General features: G+C 40.9%; 1 protein-coding gene across 1 annotated transcript in view; it reads left to right on the top strand.

Moving 5' to 3' along the window:
• Positions 1–3,137: 3,137 nt before the first annotated feature.
• Positions 3,138–21,388, top strand: part of LOC118832325 (sodium channel protein type 10 subunit alpha-like) — a 98,601-nt gene continuing 80,350 nt past the window's right edge. The window contains exons 1-5 of the mRNA XM_036739683.1: positions 3,138–3,422; positions 4,898–5,016; positions 6,343–6,423; positions 16,922–17,050; positions 19,593–19,684. Of these exons, the coding sequence (XP_036595578.1) occupies positions 3,138–3,422; positions 4,898–5,016; positions 6,343–6,423; positions 16,922–17,050; positions 19,593–19,684 (706 nt within the window). The remainder of the gene's footprint in view (positions 3,423–4,897; positions 5,017–6,342; positions 6,424–16,921; positions 17,051–19,592; positions 19,685–21,388) is intronic.

Genomic DNA, 21,388 nt, shown 5'->3' with positions numbered 1-21,388 from the left:
CTCAGCTACAATCCTGTGGCAAATAGTTGGGCTATGAATATATCCTTGTGGCAGGCGTGTAAATGTATACTGTCAGCCTTGCCAAGTAAAAGCAAACTGGTTCCATTGCTTGGGGTCTATTGGGATCGTAAAGAAGGCATTGGCCAAATCAATAACTGCATACCAAGTCCCTTCATGTTTTTGTATTCTCTCTATTAAAGTAACCGTGTCTGGAACGGCAGCATACAAGGGAGGAGTCACTTTGTTCAGCTGTCTATAATCTACTGTCATCCTCCATGTCCCATCTGACTTTCGGACTGGCCAGACAGGGTTGTTCCATTGAGTAGTTGTAGGGACTAACACTCCTGCCTCAACACATTCTCTTATAGTGTTGGCAATTTCATCTTGCCCACCTGGCACACGATATTGCCTCAAAGTAATTACTTCAGAAGGTTCGGGCAAAGTGATTGGATCCACCTTGATTTTCCCCACTAAGACTGCATTAATGTCCATTTTCCTCACAGCAAATTGGTATTTCCCTTCAGGTAAATTTAAGGTCATACCCTTCAAAATGTCTATTCCAATGATGTATTCAGGAATAGGCACAATAACCACACTATATTCTTTCTTGGGCAACTGTCCAATTTTCATCATCAATTTAACTTGTCTGGCTGATATTTCAGTCCCTCCTAGTCCTGTGATGGTAATAGGAGTTCCATGGCTGAATTTGTCTGGATTCCCATAGATAAGGGTGGCCTCGGCCCCAGTGTCTATTAATGCCCTAGTTACTGTACTTGACCCATTTTTCCAATATATGGTCAAGTTAATGTGAGGTCTGCAATCCAGCTTACGTATTTCCTTAATTTGGGCTGGGGCCTGGCCTGTTTCCTAGTATTCCCTAGCATGTGATTCACTTGAGTATGAAGGTTCACCATCTGTAGCATTTGCAGGAGCAGTTCTTATTTCCCTGTCTCTCCTGTTATCAAGTCCTTTATCTCGGTACATCCTGTACAATTCATTGGTTGGAATGCCATCTATCATTTCAAAACCTACCCCTGCTCTCAATAGAGCAGTGAACATTTCTTTTCTTGTCACTCCATTTTGGTGCCAAGTTTGCTGGCTATTCACCCTTCTCTCTCAAGGAGATCTATCCCTTCCCCAGTCTCCTAAGTCATGTAACTGTAAAATCTTATTTATCACCTCTGTAAGATGGCTCCCTACTTCCCCAAGTAACAGATTCAAAATTAGTTGTTTATAAGCAGGGGGAGCTGTCTTAATTATTAAATTCCTATGAGGGATTCCTATGGGATCATTGTAATATTTGTCTGCGGTTCCTATCATAATAGCAGTCTTCATTACCTCCTCCTTTAGTCTCATGATACAATCTCTAAGTGAATACCAGGGTCTGTGCTCAGTGGGCCACATAGAATCAGTAGCATATCTCTTATTGCATCCCACAGCGGCTGACGCCAATAGAGTAGTCCTGCTATCACCATCTCCTTGCTAATGATGTTCCCTAAAAGCTTGTTGAACTAGAGGATCATGGCTGATACCTATGAATCTCATACAGTCTGTCCTATCTACTGATATTCCACTGGCCCCTTGATCACTGAGTCTTACCATCCAAGATATTAATGGTTCTCCTGTTCTTTGGCTGAATCTACTCAAAATATCTGTGACCTCTTGTGGTGAGAAATCTTCCTGAATTTCCCTTGTAACTGAATCTTCCCCTCGGGTTTCTGTCTTCCTCCTTTGTATGGGTCGAGCCCTTGTCTGATCATTTAACCATCTCCTATTCTCTGTGTGAGGGACATCCTGTTTTGTGCCTCAGCCCCTAACATTGTCTCATTTTCCCCCCACTCACTTCCTCTGCCACCATGGCTAGGACGAAGCAGGCAGTCAGGCTCTTTCTGGGCTGGGTTGAAATGCACTCTTGGCTTATTTGGTCTCCTGTTGCTCCTAGCCACATTAATAGAAAAGTTCTCATTTGAGTCAGTTTGGTCTCCTGCTATCTGAGATTCCCCTTCTTGCTGTGGGGTAGGAGTGCCCCCATGTCTTTCACTTAATCTCAATCTTTCGTATACTAGCCGGTAGGCTGATAACACTATCCAGCTTTGCCTAGATAGTGATGCCCCTGACTGAATCCCAACTTCTTGTAAACACTTTTCCAAATCCGTAGGATCTCCTCTCCATAGACTTGGTTCCCAGTTTTCACAGGGTCCAGCTTTTTTAGCCAATTCTTTTGCTAGGGAGGAATAAAATGGATCCTCCCATCCTGGGAGGTCACAGAGAAACAACAACTGACCAGCAACAAAGGGTTTCCCAGGGGTAGAGGTACAGGTGAGTCATAACTAGAGTTTATAAAGGAGATTAATGAAAAATAAGCCTGAGGAAGAGGCTGGAGCCTGATGGTAAGGGGTTTTTAATTCTAAACAAAGGGCTTTGCATTTTATCCTAGACAAAATCAGGAGTTCCTGAAATGCTTTGGTCATAACTATGCTTTTGGAAATTTGCCTTGGCAGCTGAGTGATGGATGAATTGGAACAGGGAATGGGAGGGGGGAGAGGGGAGCGGGGGCAGGGGGCTTGAGGCAGGGAGATTGCTTAGGTGGCTACTGCGATAGTCCAAGCAAGAGGTGAGCAGGGCCTGAATTCAGGTTGTGGTTGAGTGGGTATAGAGAAAGGGTTGGATTTGAGCCACGTTGGGGAGAAAAAATGAGCAGAACTTGGTAAGGGATTTTTAGTAGAATGTGAGCTCCTCGAAGGCAGGGTCTGTGTTTTTACCTCTCTTTGTATCCCCAGCACTCAGCACAATGTTTGGCACATATGTAGTAAGCACCTAATAATATTTGTTGATTGACCAGCCATGAGGAGAATAAAAAGTCAAGGGAAACTCCAAGGCTTCAGATCTGTGTGCCTGGAAGAATGGAAGTGCCCTTGATAGAACAGGGATGTTGAAGAAGGATGGTGTTGGGGGTGAAGGGTGGATGATGAGCTCTGCTTTGGCCTTGCTGAGCTGGAGATGCCCAAGGGTCCACCACCACTTACTAAGCTGGTGTTCTCTACTTTTCTGGTTCTCAGACGTGATCACTACTATTCTTTTTTTCAGTTGTTTCAGCTACTAGGAGTTAGAAACTTTTCCTGAAGAAGAATGAAAAGATGGAAAACCACTTTGGCTCCCTGGAGACAAACAACTTCCACCCTTTTACTCCTGAATCTCTGGAAGCCATTGAAAGGCTGATTGCATACGAGAAACTTCAGAAGGTGGAGGAGAAGGAACATGAGGAAGAGGAGAAGAAAGAGTCAGAGGCCAAAGTTGAGAAGCCCCGACCCCAATTGGACCTAAAAGCCTATAACCAGTTGCCCAAGTTCTATGGCGAGCTTCCCCCAGAATTGGTAGGGGAGCCACTGGAGGACCTGGACCCCTTTTACAGAAATCGCAGGGTAAGAACCCAGGCACTAGAGCCTGACTCAGGTGACAGCTTCGTGCTTGTACTGATACTGCCTGCCTCTTGGACTGGGGGATCCAACGGTCTCGCCACAGGCCCTTTGGTCCCCACTACAAAGCTTTTGGTCCCCTTTCCTGTGACCCAAAGTTTTTGTGATACAGGTGACATACCACTCAGTCTTCAAAAGCCTCATAAATCCAATCCAGAATGCTTTTTCCTCTTTATTTTACTTATGGTGAATTCTAGTGGCTCATTTTGCTAACTAACCCCCAGGAATGAAACTGAAAGTAGCCAGGTTAGAGCTTTGCCCCACAGTCCCTCAGGCCACCCCTATAACCTCAAAGGTTTGGCCCCAGTAATCAAGGGTCCAGGTCATAAAAGAGGTTAGACCCTGAGCCTGAAGACAGTCAGGGTTGGTGGCTTTCAATGTCATATAACTCACCCTGTCATTCTCTCCTTGGCCCTGGTCTTCCACCTTCATGGAATGGTTGATCTGTAGATGGAGATGGAGGAAAGGAACTCACATATGATGTCTCTAAAAGCATAGTTACTTTTCTAAGGGGGCATGACCAAAAGTTTTGTGCTATAACCCTGTTGGTTTTCTTTCATTAAAATGGCCCCAAGCAGAACAGAGTCAGTCAATTGCAAAGGGTCCCCATCTCCTGGGTCACTGTCTCTGTAGGGTCCCTTGATGAATCAAGCACAGGACATGTTTTGATGCTGCTGACAGACTCTGAGTGCCTGCTGCCAGGTGGAGGAGGTGAGAGCTAAGCCAAGATAGGAGCAGCAGGAAAGGATGACAGGGACCAGAAAGGAAGAGAAGGTAGCATGGATGGCTTTGAGGAGTGTGACTCACACCCTAACACCTGGTTGTCCTCCGTACCTACACATTCTTATTTTCATAACTGAACTAAAGGATAGTGCTGAAGCCAGGCTTGAGAATGAAGAAGCTCAGTATCAACCTGGGCTGGACCTTTCATTTTTCACTATTTTGACCCATGGTTTTATCATTGTTTAGCCTATGATTTCATCAGAATGGAGTATCACAGAATGGAAAGTCCATCCACTAATGAAGATTAACACCTGGTCTTAGAGGGTTGCCTGGGTCATGGGGAAATGACTTGTCTAGGATCTCAAAGCCATTATGTGTCAGAGACAGGACTCTAATGCAGGGCTTTCTAACACCAAGACCAGCCTTCTCTCTTGATGCCACGCTTCCAAGCATCACTTTACCTCATTGAAACCCTTGACTTCAGTGTTCACTGGTTTAAATAGATAATACTCATAGCCCACTGCTGGGGCCCTTGGGAGGACCGTGGGGACGTGGTGCCTTTCTTGCTGGCCATCAGAAGGGACCTGACTTCCCTGGGCAGGAGAATCTGGGTATTCTCTCCTCTTGCCTTCAGCACCGGGATGAGTGAATAGGTCTGCTTGGTTACTTAGGTTCGATTTTGTATTTTGTTTTAACAGACATTTATAGTCCTAAACAAGGGGAGGACCATCTTCCGGTTCAGTGCAACACGGGCTTTGGGGCTGCTCAGTCCTTTCCATCCTGTCAGGAGAATCGCCATCAAAATATCGGTCCATTCATATCCTTTCTCCTGGATGTTTTTCCTCTAAAGGAAGTCAAGTGTGTCTGGGTCTTGGGGCCACAGGCTACATCCCCTTGAAATAGAACATAGAGCTTGCCTCAAAAACAAAACAATCCAGTGAAGTTTTATAAAAAAATGGAATGTAAAATGGAGAGATGCTGACTCTGCCGATGTGCATAAAAGGGAATTGCCACGCCAAGAATTCCCCACACTAATGAAGGCACAGGTGCAATCTAAAAAAGCCCAGGATGGAAACAGTTCATTTAATAATCATAGCTAACATTTATAAAGCACCTACTATGTGCCAGGCACTGTGCTAAGTGCTTTACAAATATTATCTCATTCGATCCTCAGAACCATTGTGGGAGATAGGTTCTATTATTATACCCATTTCATGGATTAGGAAACTGAGGCAGATGGAGGCTAATTGACTTGCCCAGGGTCATATAGTGAGTGTCTGAGGCTGACTTTGGGCCCAGTGCTCTATCCACTGAGCTCCCTCACTGCTTTTGGATCTTCACAAGTATGTTCCTTTTTAAACATAACAGACATTCACCTAGTTCACAAGAATATTTCTTCCCAAAGGAAGCTCCCAAAAGGCACAATGGGGCATGCTCTTGCCCCCACCCACTTCTCTGGCTTGCCCAGGAATAGCTTCAGGCAGGGTCCTGATAAAATTCTACTCGGGGTGGGAGGGATGACCAAGTACAAAAACTGAAGGGTCACTTGATGTTTCTAGGGGATTCATTCATCTTAAATTTAACTGTTCCCTAGTCACTTAGCATTTTACAAGCATATTTGCTTGGTATTTATTGATCCAAGTCATCCCATTGCTCAGAACCTCAGTGTCTCCATCTATAAAATGGGGGTAATAATGTGATGTGATGTGGCTCCTGTGAGAGCTTGTTCTAACATCTCTTTGCAAACATGAAAGTGCCACGTAGATACGTCATTATTATTGTTCTTTTGAAAATTTAAGTATTAGTAAATTTAGTACTTCTCCATGTCGGTCAAAGGGCCTGAAGAAGCCCTTCCCCTCATGTTTTCCTTTGAGTGCCTCTTTTCTGACAGCATATTCCCTGACAGCAGAATGAGTGCACCTGTGTTCGGAAATCTAGTCCTGTCTGCTTGGAATATGGGCACGCTGAGGAAGGCTGCCTTTCTGACCAAACAAGTGTCAGTGAAGGGATTTTCAGGCAGCATATCTAAGGGAAGGCTTCCGGCTGTGTTGGGAACAAGCAGATTTGGAGAAGGACCTCCAGGAAGTGGCTTCCTGCCACCGCTGAGATCAGTCACACTTTCTCCTTGACGAATCCTCCTCACCCTGTTCAGTTTCCTCATCATGGTGACGATTATGGTCAACTGTGTGTTTATGACCCAGAGTGAAACCCCACGGACTGTTGAGTAAGTCATTTCCCCTCATTCTGCAGCCGTAGCTTTTGTTTTCTTCCTATCTCCCCCTCCCCTACACCCACCCCCGTTTTCCCACCCACTTCTCTGCCTGATATTCTTTGGCTTTGCAGGTTTCTGGTCAGTAATACAAATGGAGATTCTGGAAGATCGGCATTCAAGTCATTCCTCTGACACTCGTCAGCTGTGGGAATAGTGATGTTACATAAACAACCTTTCTTAGCCTCCATTTTCCATTGAAAATAATAATTATCTTTGGTGGGGGTCTAGACCTGTGAGTTCATCTGTGTGGGAAATTCCCAGTGAGAGGACTCTCTACCAATGCATAGCAGTACCCACAGTGCAGTTTATACTCTTAGGGACATGATCAGGGTAACACAGCCAGTGTATGTCAAAGGCAAGACTTGAACCCAAATCTTCCTGACTCTTGGAGTCTGTCCTTAGGATCAAATGAGTTACTCTATATAAAGTGCTTTGCAAACCTTAAAGTAATGTATAAATATTAACTATTATTAATATTATACACTGCCTCTCATCACTAAAATTGACTGTAGAAATGATAAAATGTTTCTCTGTAAACTTCAAGAATTATATATATTAACCCATGCTTGCTTGTTTGGGGACAGCTGAACCAAGCAGTGACATGTTGCTTTTCTGTTAGAAAACCACAGGTCTCTCTGAGACCCCCAACATCTGTGGGACAAAACTAAAGTCAAACATTGCTAGAACTAATATAGAAGATAACTACATAGCCCCATATAATAAGTATATGTGCACATGTATATATGGGTGTATAATGTATACACATGTATAATACATATATATTATATAACCAGCCCCACACATACACATATGTCTCTCTCTGCATATACACACATGTACGTATATGGTTTAGAGTGACTGACAAGTTCTCAGGGCTGGTTAATTGGTATGATGGACATCTGCCCACCTCCCTTCATCACTCACTGGTAAAGGAGAGGCTCCAAAAAAAATAGATCCTTGCTTTTCCTACCTCATAGGAATGCTCTGACAGTCAAAGGAGTTAGTGAATGTGAGAAGACTCTTGGAAACTCTTTGACCCACTCATTCTTAATGATTATATTATTTAGTTTCCAATTAATTTTTAATCTATCACTTCACTGCCCTTTATTAAATGTAACCATCATGATCTAAAAAGGATGAATTTACTATTTCTTCCTTTTTTGAATTTGATTGTGAGGTTTTTATCCCCTAACACATTGGCAATTTTTGTGTAAAAGATAAAAAAGGTATATTTCTTTCTATCCCATTCAGTTTTCTCCAGAGGCCTATCACATCTAACTTTTCTAAAATTCTATTCACCTATGAAACTTCTTTTTTGTTTATTTGTGCTTAAATTTGTCTAATTCCGAGAGGGGAAGGTTGAGTTCCCCCACTAGTATAGTTTTACGGTCTATTTCCTCCTGTAACCTCCTGTTTCCTCATTTAACTTCTCCTTTACAAATTTGGATGCCATGCCATTTGGTACATATATGTTTAGTATTGATACTACTTCACTCTCCATGCTACCTTTTACCAAGATGTAGTTTCCTTCCTTGTCTATTTTAATTACATCTATTTTAGCTTCGTCTTTGTCTGACATCATGATTGCTACCCATGCATTTTTTTTAAACTTCAGCTGAAGCATAATATATTCTCCAGCCTTTTGTCTTTACTCATGTGTGTGTCTCTCTGATTCAGATGTGTTTCTTGTAAACACCATATTGTAGGTTCTGGTTTTTAACCCACTCTGCTATATACTTTTGCTTTATGGGAGAGTTCATCCCATTCACATTCACAGTTATAATTACTAACAGTGTATTTCCCTTCACCCTGTTTTTTCCCTGTTTATATTTTCCCCTCTTTCTCTCTCCTTCCACCCTGTCCCTCCTCACCAGTGTTTTGCTTCTGACCACCACCTCCTTCAATCTGGCATCCCTTCTATCAGCCCTTACCCATTTTCTTTTCCCCCTTCCCCTCCTACTTTTCCATAGGGTAAGATAGATATCTATACTCAGCTGAGTGTGTATGTTATTCTTTCTGAGCCAAATCTGATGGGAATAAGGTTCAAACAATACTCGCCTCCCTCCACTCTTTCCTTCTATTTAATAGGTCTTTTGTACCTCTTCATGTGATACAATTTACCTCATTCTGCCTCCCCCTTTCCTCTTCTCCTAGTACAATCCTCTTTTTCACCCCTTAATTTTATTTTATCATCCCATCAAAGTTAGCTTATGCCCACACCTTCTGTCTTTGTATACTCTTCCTAATTGCTCTAATAGAGATACAGTTCTTAAGAGTTATAGGTATCACTTCCCATGTAGGAATGTGAACAGTTTAAGCTTATTGAATAACATGGGTTTTTTTCTTCTCTGTTTACCTTTTTATGCTTCTCTTAAGTCTTGTATTTGAAAATTGAATTTTTGTTTAGCTCTAGTCTTTTCATCAGGAAAGCTTGAAAATCCCATATTTCATTGACTATCCATTTTTATCCCGGAAAGATTATGTTCAATTTTACTGGGTAGTTTGATTCTTGGTTGCAATCCAAGCTCCTTTGCCTTCCTGAATATCATACTTCAAGTCTTCTGCTCCTTTAATGTAGAAGCTGCTAAGTCCTGTGTAATACTAACTGTGGCACCTTGATATTTGAATTGTTTCTTTCTGGCTGCTTGCAGTATTTTCTCCTTGACATGATGATTCCAGAATTTGGCTATAATATTCCTTGGAGTTTTTATTTTGATATCTCTTTCAAGAGGTGATTGGTGCATTTTTTTAATTACTATTTTACCCTCTGGTTCTAGGATATCAGGGAAGTTTTCCTTGATAATTTCTTGAAAGATGCTGTCCAGACTCTTTTTTTCATCATTCTTAAATTATCTCTCCTGGATCTATTTTCCAGGTCTTGTTTTACCAAGGTATTTTGCACTTATTTCTATTTTTTCATTCTTTTGATTTTATTTTATTGATTTTTGATGTCTCACGGAGTCATTAGCTTTCACTTCTTCAATTCTAATTTTTAAGGAATTATTTTCTTCAGTTAGCTTTTGTACCTCCATTTCTATTTGACCAATTCTACTTTTTTTAAGGAGTTCTTTTCTTTTTCTAAGCTGTTGATTCCTCTTTCATGATTCTCTTGCATTACTCTCATTTCTTTTCCAAATTTCCTTCTACCTCTCTTATTTGATTGTTAAAATCCTTTTTGAGCTCTTCCAAGAGGACTTTTTGGCCTTGAGACTAATTCACATTCCCCTTCAAGGCTTAAAATGTAGGTATTTTGACAATGTTGTCCTCTTCTGAGATTGCGTTTTGATCTTCCCTATCACCATAGTAGCTTTCTACGGTCAGGGCTTGTTTTTTGTTTTGTTTTGTCCACTTTCCGGTCTATTTTGTGGATTTTAAAGTTGAGTTCTGCTCCTGGGATACAGGGAGCACTGTCCCAAGTTTCTCGTCCTGGGAACCAGGAACTTGGTCACTGGCTTTCTGCCCCAGGGCCTCTGGAGCTAGCAGCTTGCCCACTATGCTGAGGTGGCCCAGCCTCTAGTTCATTGTGACAGGGATTCCAAGGCTAATAGTTTGCCTTCTGCCCTGGGACTAAAGGCCCCAAAGCTGGCCTGCTGAGTCAGGACCATAGGGCCTTGTTGGCTGAATTGACTGGACACCACCTGTGCTGGGTTGCGCTTCCCTTTTACCTTAGTGAGACAAACCTTTCTTGCAGTCCTTCTAAGTTATCTCGGGCAAGAAAATTGCTTCACTCCACCTTTTTGGGGGTTCTGTCACTCCAGAATTCATTTAGAGGATTGATTTAACATTGTTTTGAGGGAAACTGGGGAGAATTCAGGTAGCTTCCTGGCTTTTCTCTACCATCTTGACTCTGTCCCCTTCAGAAATTATTAAATTAGAAATGGAAAAAAATTAACATCTAAACAAACTCTCAGACTACACCAAAAGAATCACCAACTATGTGACAGTCACTGTGCTGAGTAATGAGAGTACAAAAGGAAAACGTGTGTGTGTGTGTGTGTGTGTGTGTGTGTGTGTGTGTGGTCTGCCCCCAGGGAACTTCCAGTCTACTGGGCTTGGATAACTAGGCATGGAAATTAATACAATAACTCCCATTTCTGCCATGTTGAGGTTTGCAAAATGTCTTTCTCTCAATACCCCATATGAGGTATGAGTATTACCATCCTTATTTAACAGATGGGGAAAAGTGAGGCTTTAGAAGTCAAGCCATGTAGCCAGTGAGCATCTGAGGCAGGAATTTACCCCTGAGTCTCTCGATTCCAGGTCCAGGATGCTAATCACTATACCACATTACCTCTCTAAGCATCAGGTCTTCATTTTTCAGGTAATAACTGCAATAAAAACTCATGGAAACAATCCAATTGGAGTTTTTATGACATTTAAACAGCCACTAACCCAAAGGCAGCCATTCTGCTGTTGATATGGTCAGTGATCAGGAGGAAGACACAGAAGTCTCCTTAGCACGTGCTGGGGCTGCAAGTATCACACTGAACATCAACAAGGAGGGATGAAATTGTAGCTCCCAATGGCTAGCTCAGCCAAGCTGGTGAGGCTACAAGGATGGAGTCCTTCCTAATATTCCTAATGAGTTTCTTAAGTGATCTCTCTTCTGACTTCTTTTGTCTCTATCCTACTCTCACTTATCTCCCTTCCTAGCTGGCTCACTCTCTAGACTTGCTAGTTGGTAATAGTCTCTACCTACGTATTCTGTATGTTTCCTTATGGGAAGAAATCAGAGCCATAACTAAAATAGATTAGTAAAGGCTTTGGCCCCGAGCACAAAAATTTAAAACATGCACTCTCTCTAGCACCTTAGAAATAACTGAGTTTAGCAACAGTTAAGTGAGAATAAAGGGAGGAACTAAACCTATAATTTCATTGGTATAGAGAACTCTTGGATAAGGAAACTCCTTCTACTAATGCAGGTTGGTGCCTTCTTTCCAACTTATAGTTGTGGAGAATTGCTTGGGAACAATAAAAAATTCTTTGTCCAGAGTCATGCAGCCAGTATGTATCAGAGGTAGGTCTTGAGTGTAGGTCTCCCTGTTTCTTAGGCTGGATCTCTATTCATTATGCACATGACACATGAGAATAATCAGTTAAAACAGGAAGATATGCCTTCTCACAGGGTAGGGAAGGCCGCAGCAGGAGAAAGAGAAAATTTGGAACTCAAAATTTTTAAAAATGTTGAATTCTTAAAAATACATAATTGGAAAATATTTAGTGAAATAATTTCATGTACATACACACACACGCATTTGAAAACAAGAAGCTAGATGTTCCCATCTGTAAGTTGTTTATTTCCCCTACTATTTTATTGAATCTATCTCAAAAATTCTCCTCTCTCCCCCCTCCCCCTCCCCTTCCTCCTCCTCCTCCTCCTCCTCCTCCTCCCTCTTCTTCTTCTTCTCTTTCTTCTTCTTCTCTTTTTTCTTCTTCTCTTTCTTCTTCTTTTCTTTCTTTCTTTCTTTCTTTCTTTCTTTCTTTCTTTCTTCTTCTTCTTCCTTCTTCTTCTTCTTCTTCCTTCTTCTTCTTTCTTCTTCTTCTTCTTCTTCTTCTTCTTCTTCTTCTTCTTCTTCTTCTTCTTCTTCTTCTTCTTCTTCTTCTTCTTCTTCTTCTTCTTCTTCTTCTTCTTCTCCTCCTCCTCCTCCTCCTCCTCCTCCTCATCTCCATCATCCCATCATCCCCATTTCATTTTTGTCTGTATCACCAGTGCTTAACACAGTGCCTGGCACATAATAGATACTTGATAAGCCCTTATTAAATGAATCATTAGCACATATTTAGAGAACTCTTAATGATAGTTTACATTTAGGGTTTGGGGCTTTTGGGGCTTTTCTCAGAATTGTATCCATATCCATTAAGGAAGTTTGTCTATAGTTTTCTTTCTCTGTTTTTACTCTTCCTGGTTTAGGTATCAAAACCATATCTGTGTCATAAAAGGAATTCAATAGGACTCCTACTTTACCTATTTTTTCAAATAGTTTATATTGTATTGAAATTGATTTTCCTTAAATGTTTAGTAGAAATCATTTGTAAATCCATCTAATTCTGAGGATTTTTTCTTAGGGAACTCATTGATGGCTTGTTCAACTTGCTTTTCTAAGATTGGTTTATTTAAGTATTCTGTTTCCTCTTCTGTTAATATGGAAAATTTATATTTCATAAATATTCATCATTCCACTTAGATTATTGGTTTTATTGGCATATAATTGGAAAAAATCTCTAACAATTGTTTTAATTTCCTCTTCACTGGTAGTGCATTCATCCTTTTGATTTTTGATGTTGGTAATTTGGTTTTCCTTTTTTTTAATCAAATAACTAATGGTTTGCTTATTTTATTGTTTTTCCCATAAAATCAGCACCTAGTTTTATTGGTTTAATTTTTTTAAACTTTCAATTTTTTTAATCTCTCCTTTGAATTTCAGGATTTCCAATTTGGTATTTAGTTGGTGTGTTGGTTAAAAAGGTTCAAGAGATACAGTTTCTGGGTAATTTAATCATTTATTAATAAGGCTGGCACATTATTCATAAAAGGGTGGTCATTTAGCCATCTGTCTTAGACCAAAGAAAATCGTGGGGGCAGGCTCACAGTTTACATACCTTTGGAAGAGTAGGTGTACAATGAGGCACTGAGAGTGACTTCATTTTACCCTTGGACAGAGAAACTATCTCTATACTCAGACCACCCCCAGCCTCTGAAGGTCTAGACAAAAGGATCTGTCTCCACCCAAGTTTGAGTAGGATACAATGGGCTTCCCCACTTTAGATTAAATTTCTTGTAAGGTTATGTGAGATCTGAATCAATGTCCTTCAGGAGATTCAACTTTTAAAATAAGGACTTTGGAAGAAGGGGAGAGCTCTTAGTCTCCCCCAAATTGGTTATTAATAATCATTTCTCTTATTGGGGATTCTTAATTTATTCTGTTTCTAGTTTTTTTTAATTCCATGCCCAAATCATTGATCTGCTCTTTCTCCCTTTTGTTCATGTACACATTTAGAGATATGATTTTTCCCCTAAGTACTGCTTTGGCTGAATCTCATAATTGTTGATATGTCTTCTCATTGTTATCATTTTCTTTAATGAAGTTATTGATTGATTTTTGATTTTTTTTCTTTGATCCACTCATTCTCTAGGATTAGATTATTTAGTTTCCAATTAATTTTTAATTTATGCTTCCACTGCCCCTTATTGAACATAATTTTTACTGCATTATTCTCTGAAAAGGATGAATTTAATATTTCTGCTATTCTACATTTGGTTGTGAGGTTTTTATGCTCTAATATATGGTCATTTTTTGTGAAGGCACAATAGGTAGATGAGAAAAGATATACTCCTTTCTATTCCCATTCAGTTTTCTCCAGAGTTGTGTCATATCTAATTTTTCTAAGGTTCGAATCATCTTCTTAACTGCTTTCTTATTTTGTGGTTAGGTTTATCTAGCTCTGAAAGGGGAAAGTTGAGGTTCCACACTAGTATAATTTTATTATTTACTCCTGTAAATCATTTAACTTTTCTTTCAAGAATTTGGATGCTATGCCATTTAATGCATATATAGTTACTATATATGCATTAAATGGCATAGCATCCAAATTTCTTCATTGTCTGTGATTTCTTCATTGTCTGTGATGCCCTTTAATCAAGATGTAGTTTCTCTGCTTATCTCTTTTAATTAGGTCTATATTTTTTTTGCTTTTGCTTTGGCTGAGATAATGATTACTACCCCTGCCTTTTTTACTTCAGCTGAAGCACAATAGATTCTGCTCCAGCACTTGATTTTAATTCTGTATTTGTCTCAGAGGTGTGTTTCTCGTAAATAACATATTGTTGGATTCTAGTTTAGTCTGCTATCTATTTAAATTTTATGGGTGAGTTCATACTATTCCCATTCATAGTTGTCATTACTAACTGTGCATTACCTTCCATCCCATTTTATTCTGTTTATCTTTCTCTTTTATCCTGTCCCTTCTCTAAAACCTGTTATGCTACTGACTACTGACTTTATCCACCTTCGCTTTATCACCTCCCTTTCTCTTATCCCTTTCCCCTCCTACTTCCATGTTGGGTAAGATAGATTTCTCTACCCAATTGACTGTGTGTGTGTATGTATGTATGTATATCTATAATTATATCTATCTATCTAATTTCCCTCTTTGGACCAATTTAAATGAGAGTGAGATTCAAGTATTGCCTACCACCTTCACACCACTTTCCCTTCCAATGTAAAACCTCTTCCTTACATGCCTCTTTTATGTGAGATAATTTTTCCCATTGTTTCTCTCCCTCTCTCTCTCTCTCTCTCTCTCTCTCTCTCTCTCTCTCTCCTTCCCTCCCTCCCTCCCTCTCTCTGTCTCTCTCACACACACACAAATACACACATATATATGTATGTATGGGTATATACATATGTATGTGTGTATATATGTACATACATAGGTATGTATGACTCACTCCTGTGCCTCTATGTAGAATTCTTCAACTGCCCTAATAATAATAAAGTTGTTAGAAGTTAAGTGTATCATCTTCCCATATAGGAATGTAAACAGTTTAACCTTATTGAGTTCCTTATGATTTCTCTTTTTTTGTTTACCTCTTTATGCTTCTCTTGAGTCTTCTCTGTGAATGCCAAATTTTCTATTCAGCTCTAATCTTTTCATCAAGAATGCTTATGGGTCCTCTATTTAATTAAATATCCAATATTTCCCTTGAAGGATTATACTTAGCTTCATTGAGTAGGTTATTCTTCATAGTAACCCTAACTCTCTTGCTTTCTGGAATATCATATTCCAAGCCCTTTGCTCCTTTAACGTAGTAGCTGCTAAATCTTAAGTGATTCTGACTATGGCTCACAATATTTGAATTGTTTCTCTCTAGATGCTTATATTATTTTTTTATGTGGGAGCTGTAGAATTTGGCTATAATTTTACTGGGAGTTTTCATTTTTGGATCTCTTTAGTTGATTCTTTCCATTTCTATTTCAACCTCTGGTTCTAGAATATTGGGTTAGTTTTCCTTTATAATTTTTTGCAGTATGATATCTAGGCTCTTTCTTTAATCATGGCTTTCAGGTAGTCGAATAATTCTTTTAAATTATCTCTCCTTGATCTATTTTCAATGTCAGTTGTTTTTCTGGTGAGATATTTAACATTTTCTTCTATTTTTTTCATTCTTTAAACTTTATTTTATTGTTTCTTGTTGTCTCATGGGGTCACTAGTCCCCACTTACTCAATTCTAATTTTTAAGGAACTAGTTTCATCAGTAAATTTTTGTACATCTTTTTCCATTTGACAAATTCTGTTTTTCAAGTGTTATTTTCTTCAGTATTTTTTGTGCCTCTTTTACCAAGCTGTTGTATTTTCATAATTTTCTTCCCTTGCTCTTATTACCTTACCTATTTTTTCCTCTACCACCCTTATTTGATTTTAAAAATACTTTTTTTTAGCTCTTCCAGGAATTTTTGTTAGACTTGTGTCCAATTCCCATTTTTCTTTGAGGTTTTGCTTGTAGCCTTTTTGACTTCATTATCTTCTTCTGAAATTGTCTTGATCTTCCCTGTCGTCATAGTAGATTTTTATGATCAGGTTCTTTTTTTGTTGTTGTTTAATTATTTTTTCCAGCCCATTTGTTGACTTTGAATTTATATTAAAGTTGGGCTGTCTCCCCAGCATGGAGAATTTTTCTGCACTGTTGTTTTTATAGCTAGTTCCATGGGTTTGGAAGTTTTCAGTGATTCCAATGTGGTGCGATCTGGGAAGGGGTGTGGCCACTGACTTCTTGATCTCTACTCTGGTCATTGCCCAGGAAGGGCCCCTACTCACCTCACCAAAAGTGTTCCTCTCCACCCTTGAACTTGAGCCAGAGGTGGGTATACAAAATAGAATTCCAAGCAGCTTATAGTCCCACATCCAGTGTTCGTGCAGGGGTTCCCTGTAATCTCTTTCTGATCAGTTGCCAGATTCCCTTACTGCTTCTAATTTGAGAGCTCCTGAAGCTACTGCTTCTTCTGTCACGCCACCTAGTTATAGCACTAGTGTTGCAGCGCTATGGCACAGATCTCTCCTTCTGACCTCGTAAGTTGTGTTGGGCTGGAAGAATGTCTCACTCTGACCTTTTGTTGGCTCTGCTGCTTCAGAACTTGATTTGAGGCATTATTTTAAAGTTGTTTAGAATATGGGGAAAGCTCAGCTGAGTGTTTCCTCTACTCTGCCACCTTGGCTCTGCCCTCCAATTTACTTTCTAAAAATCTTATTTTTATTGATATCTTTTGCTTTTAGAAAATATCTATTTTCAAATATGTTCTTCCCCCCTCCTTTTGCCAGCAACTCATCCTTAACAACTAAAGATTTAAAAAGAAAGAGGAAAAAAAGAGATCAGTTACTTTCTACCAAATGGAGAAGCATCGAGGGCCTTCCCCTATTGTGACTAACCCTTGCATTTTTCTGCCTCTATAGATATGTCTTCACAGGTATTTACACATTTGAATCCTTAATAAAAATAGTGGCCCGAGGATTTTGTCTGAATGAATTCACCTACCTTCGAGATCCATGGAATTGGCTGGATTTTAGTGTAATTTCCCTGGCGTAAGTAATTTTCAAGTATGTACATATGTGTGTGCATATATGAACACATGTAAACTCATGTAATAAGACCAAAACTTTGGGAGAGGAATGTAAGCTCCCTGAGAATGAGAATTATTCCATTTTTGTAATTGTGACCCCAGGGCTTAGAAAAGTGCCTGGCCCAGAGCAGGTACTAAATATATTCTTTTTTGAGTGAATGATACTCTCATTTTCAAAGTGACGAGGCCTTCTTTCTCCCTTGGGCTCAAGTCATTTTAGTGTGGTCACCGTAGTAGGGTTTAGTTTTTTCCATTAAAAAAGGCTGCCCTGAACATGACAAGGGGCAGCTGGGTGGCATGGGGGATAGAGAGCCAGGACTGAAGTCAGGAAGATCTGAGTTCAACTCTGACCTCAGATTCTTAATAGCTGTATGACCCTGGGCAAGTCATTTAACCCTGTTTGCTTCAGTTTCCTCACCTGTAAAATAAGCTGGAGAAGGAAATGGCAAACCATTTCAGTATCTTTGCTAAGAAACCCTAAATGGTGTCACAAAGAGTCAAACACAACTGAAAATGACTGAACAAAGGATATGACAAAGAGAGGAAATGGGACAAAGGGGGTGTGTTGGGACAGTGATTCATGATAAAGAGTTAGATAAAGAGTGAGAAACACATCTTGTGTTGACCTTGGAGTAAAGAAGAGACCAAGCTCAGTCTAGCTATGTGATCCTAGGCAAGTGATGTGAGCCCCCTGTGTCCCATGCAACTCCCTAAAACAATAAATTATAGAGAATGTTTTTTGCACCAGGAGTGTCCCTCCTGCCAATGTAATCACAGTGGTAGTCTTAGTCTAAAAACAAGAACAAAAGCCTGTGAGGGGATCATAAGATCAAAGACCCAGAACTGGAAGGGACCATAGAGCTCAGAGTTTGACATTTCATTTTTACAGATGAAGAAACTGAGGCCAAGGGCCCAAGGTCACTCAGGTAGTGAGTAGTAGAGCCAGAATTTGAATCCAGGTCCCCTGGAACACACAAATCCAGCTTTCTTTTCTTCTTATCCCATCCTCTGAGTATCATCAGAAGCCACACAAGATGAGAAGGCAGGGAGGTAGTTTGCCCACCCGGATGAGAGCACATGGCCCCACTGGAGGATAGAAGCAAAGCTGGGACCTAGCAGACACAAAGGGCCAGTCTTCCAAGCATGGGTCAAGAGAATCCCCCAGCACCCAGCGTTGCAGTGGATGTTGAAGAGGTACCCAGAGATTAGCAGAAAAAGAGCCACCAGAGGCTCAATTCCCACTCATTTGATTAAATGAACTCAATGTGCTCACTATTTCTACATGAGATAATATTAGTACAACTGGCACATAGTAGGTGCTTAATAAATGCTTGTTCCCTTTTCCTTATCCCTCTTCATATCAAATTCAATTTAAATAAGCATTTATTAAGCACCATCTCTGTGCCAGGCAGTGTACATTTTGTGTCCCCGGGGACACAAAGACACAAATTAAACAGACGCCTGTGTTTAAATTAGAGGCAGTCAGGAGCCACAGAAGCCTCTTGTGAAGGTGAGTATTGTGGTCAGATCTGTCACTCAGGATTATCCACTTGGCAGTTGTGTGGGGGATGGTCTGGGGAGGAGGGAGATGGGGGCAAGAGAACAATGAGGAGTCTTCTGTGACCGGTAAGAGTCAAGACAGGCAGCGTCAGTCAAAGTCCAGAGAGCAGAGAGGGCAGCACAGACACTCTCTGGGAGAGCACAAATCAGATTCATGTTCCTTCCCTTGGAACATGTTCTTTTCTACAGCATTCTGACACCCCACAAATCCAGTTCATTGCCAAATCTTGTTATTTCTACCTTCACAACACCTCTCCCTCCATCACATGGCCATAGACCTAGGAGATTCTCATCACCTCTCCCTTAATCCAAGGCAAGGGCCTTCTGAATGGACACCCTAACTGCAGTCTCTCCCCACTTCAGTCCATCCTCCCCTCAGCTACAAAGTGATCTTCCTAAAGCCCAGGTATAGCCATGTCACCGCCTTTCTCAAAAACTCCAGTGGCTTCCTCTTGCCTCCAGCATGAAAAAGAAAGTCTTCTGTTTGGCATTCAAAACCCTTCCCAAGCTGGCCTCTTCCTACATTTCCAATCTTCTTACACTTTACTCCCCTCCGCAAATTCTTCAATATAAAACGTTCTAGACCACCTTCTGGTCCTCACACATTGACACTCCCTCTTCAGTCTCCTTGGTGCTGACTGTTGTCCCCCATGTCTAAAAGGCTCTCCCATTGTCTCTTCAGCCTCCTGACATCCCTGACTTCCTCCTAGGCTAAGCTCAAGCACCCCCTTCTGCAGATGCCAATACTTCTCTAAGGCTACTCTCCATCTATTCATCTATTCAGTACATATCTCCAACATATAGTTGTTTGCATGTTGTCTTCTCCCCCCCCCCCCCCTGAGCTCCTTGAGGGCAGGGATTGATTGTTCTTCCTTTTCCTGGTACATAATAACCATTTAATAAACGTTTTGTTGACTGACTGCTTGATTGCTCTAATCTGGCAGGTACATCGCTGAAGTTATACCCCTACATGGAGTTTCAGCTCTAAGAACTTTCAGAGTATTCCGGGCTCTGAAAACAGTTTCAGTAATCCCAGGTAAGGAGATGGAATTGCTCGTCAAGCAAGCACCTAGGTATCCAAAGGAAGCTGACAACACACTTCCCGGGAGTTTGGTCACCTCCTACCACCGAACAGTCTGGGTGCCAGTGAAGGGCTGGCTAGGGTCTGGGGAGAGTAGGATGCCATGAGGCCTGCCCTCACTCAGGGACTTCACTCTTCCCAGGGTGGCTCCAATGTACGTTCCCTGTGTCAAGGCCAGCCTGCCCAAATTTATCAGAATTGTCAGCATAGATGTAGAGCTGGACAGGACCTGATGACTCCTTGCCTGCTGGGCACTGTTCTATCGGGCCTGGAGTCAAAACTTCCTTTTCTCAGAGGCATCAGGGCACAGTGGACAAAGCTGTACTCTTGGAGTAAGGAAGACAGAACTGAGATCTGACTCTGACACTTAATAGCTGGGGCACCCTGAGCAAAGCTGAGCCTCAGTTTCTTTACCTGCAACATTTATTTATCAGGGCTGTGGTGAGGCTTAGGTGGGATTCTGGAAGAGAAACATGTCGCCATCTTTAAAATGCTGCATTTTACCTGTTACTACCACTGTTATTCTTCTCATCAGAATCTTTGTCACTATTCTTATAATTACCTCATTCTTCCACTGTCATTAGTGGAGTTCACATAGAAATGGTCTTGGACAAGTTCCCCTCCTGCTTTCCTGCTTAATGGTCTTCACACAAGTGGTTAAAATAAGTGGGGTTTTTTGTATTTGGATAAAAACAATGACATCCTCTGTAGGCCATGAGAGCAGCCTCAACTGCTCAGAGGATGAGGTGTATCTCACCCTGCTCCCACGTGGTTTTTATTAAGATAATTTAGCTTGATTGGGGGCCCTATAGATGGATCACAAGACAGAGAGACTTTGGCTCTTGAGCCACCAATGTGTGGGTTTTCCAACAATGCAGAGTCTTGGCCAGGGCTTAAGTGCCAATGCGACCTTTCTGATGAAACATGACTGCTATGTTGGCCAAAAGACAATAAATTACAGCTTTTTTGGCAATCTCATCCATGAAACTCAAGAGTCTCAGGGTCCAGGCACAGAAAAGCCCCCATCAGTGAAGACAGCCTCAATATTCCAGAGACAAAGCAGAACTCTGAGACCAAAGCTTAATCTGAAATTGCCCATTCTCTTATCTAAGTTTTGGAATCACGGGCCACTATTGCTTCCTACTTTCCGTAGGGCCAGAGAAGGTGTCAGTTGCAGGGGACCCTAGAGATCATCTAGTTCAGGAGTTCTTAACCTTTTGCATCATGGACACCTCTGACAGTCAGATTAATGTTTTCAAATTCACCAAATGAAATACAGAGAATTACAAAGGAAACCAATTTTGTTAAAATACAATTATGGAAAAAGTTTTAATTAAGAAAACAAGTTCATAGACCTCAGGTTAAGAAGCACTTCATTTTCCAGATGAGTCATTTGTCCAAGGCCAGGCATTTGGTAAGTGGCCAGGGTTACTAGCTCCCAGCTGAGGGTTCTGTGCCAAACTGTTTCACCCATTAGCAAAGGGTGATTAAGTTCATTGAAGGGAAAACATTGAATAAATACCAATCTTTAGCTATAGACAGGTGTTCCCTGCTACCCACTGTACATGCTGGACTCTTATACAAATCAACTCTCACTTTGACAATGAGGAAGGAGACTCATAATAGGAACTAAACAGAGGTTTGCTGATTGATAGAGGT

This window comes from Trichosurus vulpecula, chromosome 9 (assembly GCF_011100635.1).
Source record: "Trichosurus vulpecula isolate mTriVul1 chromosome 9, mTriVul1.pri, whole genome shotgun sequence".
Lineage (NCBI taxonomy): Eukaryota > Metazoa > Chordata > Mammalia > Diprotodontia > Phalangeridae > Trichosurus > Trichosurus vulpecula.
Note: the sequence above shows the minus strand (reverse complement) of the source record. Positions and strands in the feature narration are given on the sequence as shown.